Consider the following 12500-nt stretch of genomic DNA (forward strand, 5'->3'; position numbering starts at 1 on the left):
CGAAAAATCGTTTTTATCAATTGTCAGTGTACTATGTATCGATCGGTAACAATAATCGTTTTTGTCAATTGTCAATGTACTATTTATCGATCGGATTATAGCAACTACTTAACGTTGAAAGATGGAAAAGTCTTAACTAGCATTTTCTCACCATACATGAGATCTATATCAGTAACACCGTTGTTGTTGTTGTTGTTGTTGCTGTTGTTGTTGTTGTTGTTGTTGTTGTTGTTGTTGTTGTTGTTGTTGTTGTTGTTGTTGAATAAATTCAAAGGCACCAATCAGAAGTTATAATTTGCTCAATACACCAAGTGTCGCTGAAGCTACAGCTTGCCTACTACTCGTAATGCGATTTATGCACAGTATGTAAATATTGCGATGTATGAATGATCAATGTTTAAAATCCATTACTGGAGTTGGAGTTGAATACAGTAATCTGTCTTACTCAAAGACACAACGAAAAGAGCCCAATTTAAAATGTGGCAGGAGGCGGGGTTACTGCATTGCTTATATGTGACCCCTCGCCTCAAAACGGTATTATGTCGGGATTTTCAAGATGCTAAAAATTTGAATTTATAACCAGAAATATCAGACTTAGTTTGAGATTGTATGTTTTATTGAGGAGAATGGATATCTTATTTCAGGGTACCAATACTATTAATTCATATCATTGACCAGTTTAGCATTAATTTCGGCTTTTTAGCATCTGGTTCATCCCGACATACTACCATTTTGAGACGATAGGTCACATATAACATAACATAGCATATCATGACGATAACCATTTATTTAGCGCCCACTTCCAAATTGATAAAATGCTTGTCGGCACTAAGAATTACAAATGGATCAGGCGCTCCACATACTCATGAACACACACACACACACACACACAGACACACACACACATTCATATACACACACATATACAAATAGATATATACATACATACACACACACATTCACACATATGCACACACATACATTCACCGTGCACTAAACTCATCGTTTTACTATAACATTCTAGATATCATAATATGAGCAACTGTGAAAATGGATGTTTAGTATCGATCGAATACACATAGAGTTGTCAGTTATGAATATTAAATCAGCTCATCTCATTGTAGACTTCATTGAAATACGTGGATAAAACAGGTCATGGTTTGTTTTAGAAAGCTTACCGATTTCAGTACGATCACATTTACGATAAAAGTAGGATAAAAACAACACATTATGGTGTGTCAGTTTCAATGACGTCCCATCTACAAAAAAAAAAACAAAAAAAAAAAAAACATAAAGTAAACAAGATCACGTGTATAACTCGCGTCTTTCACAAGGAGTGGAAAATTTTGTGGAAATGATGGCTGAAAACGATATTTATGGTGTGTCAGTTTCAATGACGTCCCATTTACAAAAAAAAAAAACATAAAGTAAACGAGAGCAGGTGCATAACTCGTGTCTTTCATAGGTAGTGGAAAATTTTGTGGAAATGATGGCTGAAAACGATATTTACTTAAATTGAGGTCCAGATGACGTCCAATCAATGACGTCCCATTGACGTCAAACAATAAAGTAAACTAGAGCACGTGCATTACTCATTTATTTCACAGGGAGTGGAAAATTTTGTTGAAATGATGGCTGAAAAAGAGATTTACTTAAATAGAGGTCTAGATTACAAGATATCATCGTTATGTCACGTAATGAAAACGGCGGCCATCGCTGATAACGAAAGAACGAAAACGAATACACTGATCTCCGCTTAAGATAAAATGCGTTAAGCTAATTTCTCGCTTAAAATAATGTCGATTTTTCTTCACTAAATCATTAGTAATTTAAACTGTGTCCATAAGCTAGTCCATTAATCTGGATTTGCACGACTGAGATTGACAAGGGTGTCTCTCAATCATGCATCTCCCTCCCCTCCCTCTCCATGTCCTAGATTTTAGTTTCCTCATCGTGCGATATATTCACTGGGATTGACAAGGGTGTCTCTCAATCATGCATCTCCCTCCCCTCCCTCTCCATGTCCCAGTTTTTAGTTTCCTCATCGTGCGATATATTCACTGGGATTGACAAGGGTGTCTCTCAATCATGCATCTCCCTCCCCTCCCTCTCCATGTCCCAGATTTTAGTTTCCTCATCGTGCGATATATTCACTGGGATTGACAAGGGTGTCTCTCAATCATGCATCTCCCTCCCCTCCCTCTCCATGTCCTAGATTTTAGTTTCCTCATCGTGCGATATATTCACTGGGATTGACAAGGGTGTCTCTCAATCATGCATCTCCCTCCCCTCCCTCTCCATGTCCTAGATTTTAGTTTCCTCATCGTGCGTTTATATTCACTGGGATTGACAAGGGTGTCTCTCAATCATGCATCTCCCTCCCCTCCCTCTCCATGTTCCAGTTTTTAGTTTCCTCATCGTGCGATATATTCACTGGGATTGACAAGGGTGTCTCTCAATCATGCATCTCCCTCCCCTCCCTCTCCATGTCCTAGATTTTAGTTTCCTCATCGTGCGATATATTCACTGGGATTGACAAGGGTGTCTCTCAATCATGCATCTCCCTCCCCTCCCTCTTCATGTCCCAGTTTTTAGTTTCCTCATCGTGCGATATATTCACTGGGATTGACAAGGGTGTCTCTCAATCATGCATCTCCCTCCCCTCCCTCTCCATGTTCCAGTTTTTAGTTTCCTCATCGTGCGATATATTCACTGGGATTGACAAGGGTGTCTCTCAATCATGCATCTCCCTCCCCTCCCTCTTCATGTCCCAGTTTTTAGTTTCCTCATCGTGCGATATATTTACTTGCCGCAAAACAAACAATGTCTATAAATATTGGAATGTGTAGTGTGTGAAAACAATCACATTTATAGGTGTGTAAGTCCTCTGGATTCACTGTAATTACGAGCCGTCACCACATGACGCATTCACGCACGTGAACACGACTTTGTGCTATAGCCCCCATATTGGTTGTGCCTTTGTCTATCACCCCTTCCCTCCTCATTGTGTCATCCATGCACACACACACACACACACACACACACACACACACACACACCACAACCCGAATGAGACTGGCACTCATCACACAACTGGCCTAGACCATTTCGTCTTGTAATGATAGCGTCTCAACTCTCCTACTTTTTTCAATTCTCATTCAGCCTTACTGATCTTTTAGCTCATCTTATTTGTGACCCTTCGCCTCAAAACGGTATTAAGTCGTGATGGTTAAGATGTTGAAAATTGAATTATAGCCAGAAATATCAGACTTGTGTTAAGTTTGTATGTTTTATTGAGGAGAGTGGATATCATATTTTAGGGTGCTAATGCCAACACGTTATATTTTTGAACACTTTAACATTTGATTCGGCTTTTATGAATATGGTTCGTTCCGACATAATACCGTTTTGAGACGATGGACCACATTTATGTTGCCTTGAGAAGAATAACTCTTAAGATAAATAAAAGTATTTAAAAAGTCAATTTTAGTTTAGCTAAGCTTAACAAGAAACTGTGCGTCTTTCTGGAGATATGTATTCATTAAAGGATGATAACCAAGACATGAAACATACGTTTGTGTCACTGCAAAAGTGACCACCCCTCGAGTCTTTGAATAAAATAAACCTCGGATTAGATCAACTTTCTTTCTGGTCCCCTGGAGTTTAAGCGGGCTGCGGTGTATCTTTTACGTTCAAGCCTGGAAAATACAAGACGAATTTATCCATTTTTTATGGGACACACACTTACAAAAATCACGAAAATTTGTACCCGAAAATTGCAAAAGCTGCAGATTTTTCGGCCGCAATGCAAATTAGGGATTTTCTGCAAGCGATGCAAAAAAAAAAGCCATGCCAGCAAATTTCACTCGTATCAACCACGCATACGCACCCCCTCTCTCTCCCCCCCCCCCCCCCCCCCCCCCGACACATGCACGTCCAAACTAGGATACAGGTGACTTCTATCTGTACATTAACAACTCTGCCGTACTTTGGAGAAAAAAAACTAATTTAAAATTTGGCCAGAAACCTCGTCCTTCAAATATCGGTCGATTTAAATGGCCTTCACCTTGGTAAAGAAAAAAACCTCTCAAACCTTGGACTTTTCGAAGAATTGTCATCTTCCCCCCCCCCCCCCCTCTCTCTCTCTCTCTCTCTCTCTCTCTCTCTCTCTATATATATATATATATATATATATATATATATATATATATATATATATATATATATATATTAACGCAGGCCGGACAACAATGACGACCATTTACAAATCTCTTGTATTAAGCATTGCATGTTTTGGCATCGTTGTGCATGGTTTGGGTGTTGTGGTGTGAAAGAAAGAGTAAAAATACAAAACACTGTCAAAAGAACAGAAAGGTCTGTAGATAGCGATATTGACAGCGTTTCTACCTTTTATAAAAAATACTGTTATGAAAAATGCTGGAAAATGATGAAAGATCATACCCATCCGCTGTCTGCGTATTACAAACTTTTACCATCGGGAAGACGCTACATAACAATAGCCACTCGTACCTATAGTGAATGAGATTCGCAGAAGAGTAGCGTCCTTTGATTGGACGTCACCGGAGGAGAAGTTATTAGAGAGAGAACGTCAATATGGTTTTGCGCATGCGTCTCTCGTCCTCGCTTCCGGTGAAAGCGGCATGAGACACTTCACCGAAAGCGAGGACGAGAGAGACGCATGCGCAAAACCAATTTGACGTTCTCTCTGTAAGATGACGTCCAATCAAGGGACGTTACTCTTCCGCTAATCTCATTCCCTATAGATACAAATCTACTGTGATGTCAACACCGGTGATCTTTTCAACAAGGAGCAATGTTTATAAGATTATTTTTATTGCCATTATTGTCTATTCATTTACTGTCAGAAACAATATTGTGCGGCTATGTGGTCTAGTGGTATGACACTCGCTTTCGGATCGGAAGTTTCTGGGTTCAAGCCTCGTGCTCGGCGCATAGTTGAGTCCTTGAAAAAGGCTCTTTGCTCACATTCTCTCACCGTACTCATGTGTAAAATGAGTACCTGGCCGTTGACAGCGTTGTCTTTGTCCGAAAAATTGTAATATCGCCTAATAGGCGTTATGTCCCGTCTTACATGTTAAATGTTGCTGTTGACCAGGGACCCCTTGTAAAGCGCTATGAGAACATTTAGTGGATATTGCGCTATATAAAGCTCAATTATTTAATTATTATTTATTGAAAAGGATGGAAACTATTCAACGTCACAATTATTATTTGTCTATTAAATTAACAATGGAAGGTATAACCGTCTGTACCGCCATCCCCATCAGTGACACCACAATAATCAACGTTTATTTTAAACAACAAATAATATATTATTGGCTTCATCATCATGACCTGCTTCAACGCCTTCGTCATCGAATATTGTATGGTGACACATCAATGTATATTTTGAGAAATGTGTTAGATACATTCATCTGCTGCATTCATTTGCATCATGCCAAGGTCTCATCCATTGATGCACCGAAAATTACATGTAAAATGTATAAATTTCTTAATGTACATGTGACGGATTTTAAATGCTGTTCAAACTACCTAAACCTAACATAACAAAATATCTTTATAAAGATTTAAGTGAAATAAGATACAAACGCTATTTGTTTTGTTGACCAAAAGTATTTATTTGATCTCTTTTTGCACTCTTATGCCTAGCCTACGAGACTGAGTTAAAAACTAATGGAACAAAATATAATATCCTACTGAGTTATTTCTTTTTCATGTGACGTCATATTTGGATCAATATAACTTACACAAGTACTCTGGAAACCAAAAGTTGAAAATTTTAATTCTGTCACATTTTGACAGTTATGACAGTTCAGAAAGGCTGACCTGACGAATGTCCGTCAGCGACGGGAAGCTGTCATTGAATTTCTTGTTTTCGAAGAAGAAACCTCGAATAACATTTTCACAAGCTTTGGAAAAGTTCATAAAACTCAGGTATTTTGGAACGAGTACTGTTTTTTCATGAAAATGCCCTTCCACACACAAGTTTAAGAAAAGGGAGGTACTCCCATCATTTTGATGGACAACGGTGTCACCTTATTCACCAGACATGTCACGTTCGGACTTCATCTTTTTGGTCCACTTAAGGAGGCAATGAGGGGACATCACTTTCAAGATGATGAAGGTCCAGACAGTTGTGGAAAATTGGTTCAAAGCTCAGTCAACTCCTTTATAAGAGGACGGAATACATGGCCTTACAAAAAGGTGGACTGTGGCTATCGGGAAAGACGGAGACTATGATGAGAAGTTGAATTTAACTCGGCTAATGCCCAGCTTTTATTTGAAGTATGATGCATAGTATTGATTCAATTTGGTTTAAAGTGATACGCAGAGTCCCATTACTTTTTGACTCATCTCGTATTTATTGGTAGTTACGATAATAGATGGTCATATTCTAAGAATTATTGTCAAAAAAAACAACATGTACTTATTCTCACACGTAGAAAAATTAATCCTTTTAAAGATGTAACTTTCTACATCTTTCTTTCCCCGGTGTGTTAGGTGTCAAACATCTCAAAATGAAGCTCTTGGTTGTTTTAGCCTTCGTATCCTTGGCTGCTGCTAAGGTAAGTTGTTTGTCTTTTTTTTTGGTAGTTTTTTCGTTAACATTTTTTTCTTATGTTTTCATCGCGACCGATGAGCACATATTTGCAGGTCTGATGACGGAACGCAATTATGGGCTTGATTGAACTTTGTTGTAATGAACAACATTTTTGCCTCGGTTTGAGTGTATTTCCATTGACACTATAAGCCGAGAACAATTTGGGTAATCATTCTTCTATATCAGTGCGCATCAGTTGCGATCTTTTTATATAGGGCAATCTTTACTTTTACCTAAACGTATCAAATCTCTTAACAAGCTACGGGGTCTCAAGCCAGGACCTACAGTGAAAATGTGATAGAGTAAGTCAGGACATGTGTAAAGTTCTAGACCAATTTCATGCCAAAGTTTCATGAGAAAATGCAAATAAAGAGCTTTTTATCTTTAGCTTTGAGAGGCCTCCAAGAGAATCGAACCTGATACACGAGCATTATACCTTTTCATTAGAAAGCCGCAAAATGAAATTTTATTTCTTTCCCCAAGACTGTTGCTTAACTTTATATGTTTCCTGATTTCCTTATAAGATTAAGATACCCGTAGCGTCAATCTAATATCATGTCGGTGTCACAATCCTGACCCAATCCTTGATCTGGTCAATGAGCACTACTCACTCTCAGTGAAAATAGTCTTACCGAGTAGTAACCATGTCATCTCTTTCTTTCCATCTCCCCCTAGTTGTTTTATCTTCCTTCCTCTCCTTATTCTTCCCACTTCTCTCTTCTCTCTATCTTATTCTCCTCCTGTACCCCCTCTTTTCAACGCTGATTCGTCAAAATTGTTGTGAAGACAATTGCATGGTTGATTTAGATATCACAACCCGAGAGGTTTCTTAACCCTCTCCTTACCACCCATAGGAAAATCGTCACATTTATTATGATGCAGCCAACATTTTTGTCATTCTATTTTCTTTTGCACATCATAATATTTGAACAAAAATGTTTGCCATAGTTAAAGTAAATTAACACTGTGTTTAAGAGCTAGTTTAGCCCAAAAAATATGTATATCAAGAACTAAAAGTTTTGGCGTTTGAGTGAAATAAATCTATTTTTGTATAGGTTGGGTGTGAAGTTTTGGGGAAAATCCGGAAAACAGCCGGTAAGGAGAGAGTTAAGGCCCATTTAGACGTACAGTCAATTCATCTTCGGCTGGAAGGATTGGTTTAGAGTCGGTGGTTCTGGGTCATCGCTGACCCGAATGTTTGTAGATGAAAGAAGTTCCGTTTACACGGGCACTTGTTTCTTGTTTAACTGTCAGACGTCAGTCTTGGGTGTGTTTGTGTGTTTATATGTGTGTGTGTGTGTATGTGTGTGTGTGTGTGAGTGTGTGTGTGTTTCAAAATCTCAACAAAATTTTAGGAAAAATTCAAACACTTTGAGAAGGAAATTCCTTTTTGGAGCCTGTGGATGTTTCTTTTGATTTTTATTTTCTATCAGACATGAAGAATCCGACATTGTTTATAAACTGTGGCACAAATAACATTTTGTCCCAAGTTCCAGATATTTTCGTAAAGGGAAAGTATACACAATAAAACCGGTAGATTGAAAAATGTGACTTGAAATAATTTAGACACGTTTTTATCCTGTCGTCTTTCGCTGCACCAAAGAGCGGGATGGGTCGACACGAACACAATACAACACATCTGCTTACTCACATATAATATACCATTCACACACATACACACACACACACACACACACACACACACACAAACACACATAATATACCACACAGACATATGAACACAGATAACTGTAATCCAATACTTAATTACATTTTCCGAGGGTTTTGACTAATCGTGGGCCACTGATTCCAAAAGTCTTCCTACATTTCTTGGGAATCACTTTTCAAACCCCACTTGTAGCAACATTTAAAAAAAACACGACTCTATCACTCGGGGTCAGTTCGCCGGCCGGAAAAATAGGAGTTAAAATGAAGTTTATAGTAAAACCGATCCAGACATGTGAGATTTTAGTTATTGTCTAAACGATATATATTGCTATCTATAAATGATTAAGCATTAGATCAAGTTTTATAATTAAGACTATGAAATGAATATTAGCATATCAATCACATCGACAGAATACTGGTATGAAGAGCTGGATCACATATAAATAATTGCTTATATTTATGTTTATGTCATCTATCCTAGAACGTCACATATGTTGACAAGGTGATCGGTCACTTCGCGGAGTTCAGATGGGAATACCATGAATCCTCGGTAAGTCTCCTATAATGAAACTACGTATCTAGAACGACGGGGTCTCCATAAAATCTGGGTTCATTTTGATGATGCATAATTCCTTTTTTTTAAAGAATTTATTCTAATGGTGATTTAAACAATAGTTTGTCCACGACACGTCCTCTTCATCGGTGAAGTATCTTTTAGCCATATATACACATGCTTTTATACGAGTAAAAGTAAATACAGTGAATGAAATATGTACCCAAATTTCATGGAAACCCCGTTGAATCATCATAATTAACAGAAGCAAATTACGAATTTGTACTTACTTTGGCTTTTTGCTTTTCTTGGAGTACAGGCCATCAACGACTCTCCTTCATCGATTTTAGGCCGCCCTTTCTAGTTCCTTCTATGTTGTTCAGTTCCCATATCAGTCGAGCTTCTGTGTTGCGCCTCCAGCTGTTACTTTGCGTTCCCCTTGGCTCCATGTTCTTGTGTGGGAGTCTAACTGGTCATCAAGAGGCGGTGGTCTGATGACACGTCTGCTCTTCTTATCACTCGGACGTTTTTCCATTAGATATCTCATGAGCTTATCGCAGATGTAGGTGTGATTAATCTGATTTTCTGTCTTGTTATCTGGAGATAACCGCATGGATTCGGGGTCCTTTGATATTTGAAAGTGCCTTCTTCTATGACAATTTGGTTAAGAAAATAGAGAGTAAATCTCTATTCACGGTCATCCATTTCAAACCGAAAATTGACAAGTCGCTTTTTTTAAAATCTAGGGCTGCCTGAAGTTGATGGAAGAAACCATCTTTCTTCTCTTCTTCTGTGTCATTTGTATGTGTGAGGTTGGGGGGAGGGGGAGGGGCACAATTACCGGATGATACGGTTTGGTTTTCTCTTGTTGGTGGCGAATCCGGTTGTGTTAATATGAGGGCTGACAGGTTCACATGCTATGAAAGCTCGCTGTACCTCAGTGGTGAACATCAGACCTACTCCTTCTGTGTGAGAAGCGCACTCTTCCGGGTGTCCCGAGAATAGTAGCGTCTCTCCCGAATATTTACTGAGCTATTCTGTGTGGCGAGTTTTTGTGGTTTTATTGTGGGTTTGAGTCCAACCGATAAGCTCAATGGTCTGGATTCGAACTAGTATGCACGCTATGACTCTCGTTACAAGCTGCGCCACTCAACCTACACCACAAATGGCTCAGGTTTAATCTAGGGGTGATTAAGAGCAGCCTTATGCTCCCTTGTAACTTAATTTATTAATAACAAGTGAGTCAAGACAATAGTAACGCCCAATACTAATAACAATTCTATTCATAAAGTTTGATTAGATTGTTACAGGAAAAGATAGAGAGAATAAGTGGAAGGTAGAATGAAAATTATGGATGATGTATATTTGACAATTTAGTTGTTATTCCTGTATTCATTTAATTTCAGGAAGAATGGCTCTAATTGAGTGGATCTAATTTATTTATTTATTTATTTATTTATTTATTTATTTTAGTCATCTGTGTCAGTGGAAACCACATTTGAAAATGGTATAAGCCCGTTGGCTTATCTTTTATACAGCCGGTTTGCTTGATTGAGGTTAACGACGAGGCTGTATCAGCAAGTTCAAGGGTTGGCTCCTGGTTGCAGGGTTGTTCTTGACTTGACAACAGTGTGTTGTGGTTACGGGCTGACAGGAAGGTTCTGGTGTCGGCGAGGACTGACATCAGAAATTGACAACAAGGCAAGAACTGGGTGCTATGCAAGGATGCTAGACAAGGACTGGGGCAAGGATAGGTGCTAGGCAAGGACTGGGCAAGGATAGGTGCTAGGCAAGGACTGGGCAAGGATAGGTGCTAGACAAGGACTGGGCAAGGATAGGTGCTAGGCAAGGACTGGGCAAGGATAGGTGCTAGACAAGGACTGGGCAAGGATAGGTGCTAGGCAAGGACTGGGCAAAGATGGGTGCTAGACAAGGACCTCCAATTAAGAGTTAAAACAAAAAGGTCTTAGAGCCAAATCTAGTTTGTCTTTCGCCACCGGGTCGTCCTTGAGCGACACATCATAATAGCTTTAATTTGCCGACCAAGGCAAGGAGAAGCAGTAACTCCATGATAATGGTTAGTTATTGCATTTGTATCAAACATCAACTGACAGTTGAGCTATCTTGCATGATGCGAATTTAACAGGGCTATGTCCCCTATATCTTATGATTTATAAATTATAGTTGTGATTATGATGTGCGGCCGGGATTGGAGGTAGATTACAGACATCATGCAATATACATATTGAATATAAATGAAAATAATAGCATGGATCATAAACAAATGTTAACTATAGTATAATATACTTGTGGGCATAGTTTTGTACAAGTATTTCAACTTACGAATATCCATAGAATAAAGCACAAATAAAATATACACAAATTATAATAGTAATAGTAGGTTTAGCATTAATTCACAGTAATATTTCGTTCCACTTTGAATAAGTTAACCAATAATTAATTACCTCCAACCGAAAGAAAGTTAAACTTTTTACAAGTTTGAAATTGAGAATTGGTTCTTCTTTCTTAGGATTCCTAGTATGTGCGTGACTCAGTTCTGAGATGAATTTGGTTTTGTAAAATAAGGTCACACCAACCAATCATGGGGATAACCAATCAGAAAGAATGGTCTTATTTAGATGACCAATGATGTTCGTGTTCCTGAGGCAGAGGATAGCGGAACGCTAGAATATTAATTGCGATTTTAGCTGCTCTTGAAAGAGACTCGAACCTCAGAGCATATGCGCACCTGTTTGGACAGGACAACTAGCAGGGATATGTTGACAATGGGCGTACAATTGACAGGTGAATAAGCCTTAAGCGGAAGTGGTAAGAGCTAGCGTTCCGTTATATAATGGGAGAAGTTCCGTTATATCTAACCAAATGTGACCCTTTGCCTCAGAACGGTATTAAGTCGGGTTGGTTAAAATGTTGAAAATTGAATTTATAGCCAGAAATATCAGATTTGTGTTGAGTTTATATGATTTATTGCGGAAAAGGACAACCATATTTTAGGGTGCTAATGCTAACAATTTATATTTTTGACCAGTTTAACATTTAATTCGACTGTTAAGCATCTGGTTCGTTCCGACATAATACCGTTTTGAGACGATGGGTCAGAAATGCCTTTAGCAAAAATTTGAGCCGTTTTATGTTAACGTCGGGCTTAATTGGAGAAAAGACTGTCCATGTTTTGAGTGTTTAAACTCAAGGTATTAATTTCCCTTTGCAAATATTGTTGTCCACTAAAATTTGAAGTGGTTTTAAAATAGACGCATGGCGAAAGAAAATCGGTCGTCACATTCTGTTGCAGCCACTTTGTCTCACTCGGCCCGGGGATGAAACTATTACATGTTTTCGTCTCTTTAGCTACTTGCGTGGGGCTTTTTTAAAGCCACATTGATGGCCCTGATGTTCCAAGTAGCATTTCATGTTGGGGGTCCATATGGAATGGGAGTCGCTTTGACGAATTCCCGCCTGTCGTTAAAATCTCTCTTCATGTATCCTGCCACTCCCGGGCAATGTTTTAAAATTTCTTGTATGTTGTCGTGAGTTGTTTTGTTGTTTGTTTTTTTTGGTGTGTGTGTGTGAGTGACCTGGAAATTTTATGCATGAGTTATTGTCCTTTTTATGTTT

At 38.6% G+C, this 12500-nt stretch overlaps 1 protein-coding gene across 1 annotated transcript in view; it reads left to right on the plus strand.

The window, feature by feature from the left end:
- LOC144959624 (uncharacterized) overlaps positions 1-12500 on the plus strand; it is a 35008-nt gene that overhangs the window by 15336 nt on the left and 7172 nt on the right. The window contains exons 2-3 of the mRNA XM_078892264.1: positions 6544-6608; positions 8793-8861. Of these exons, the coding sequence (XP_078748390.1) occupies positions 6561-6608; positions 8793-8861 (117 nt within the window). The 5' untranslated portion in view covers positions 6544-6560. The remainder of the gene's footprint in view (positions 1-6543; positions 6609-8792; positions 8862-12500) is intronic.

The sequence above is a fragment of the Berghia stephanieae genome, chromosome 14 (assembly GCF_034508935.2).
Source record: "Berghia stephanieae isolate SIO BIC M18660-M18661 chromosome 14, UCSD_Bste_1.3, whole genome shotgun sequence".
Classification (NCBI taxonomy): domain Eukaryota; kingdom Metazoa; phylum Mollusca; class Gastropoda; order Nudibranchia; family Aeolidiidae; genus Berghia; species Berghia stephanieae.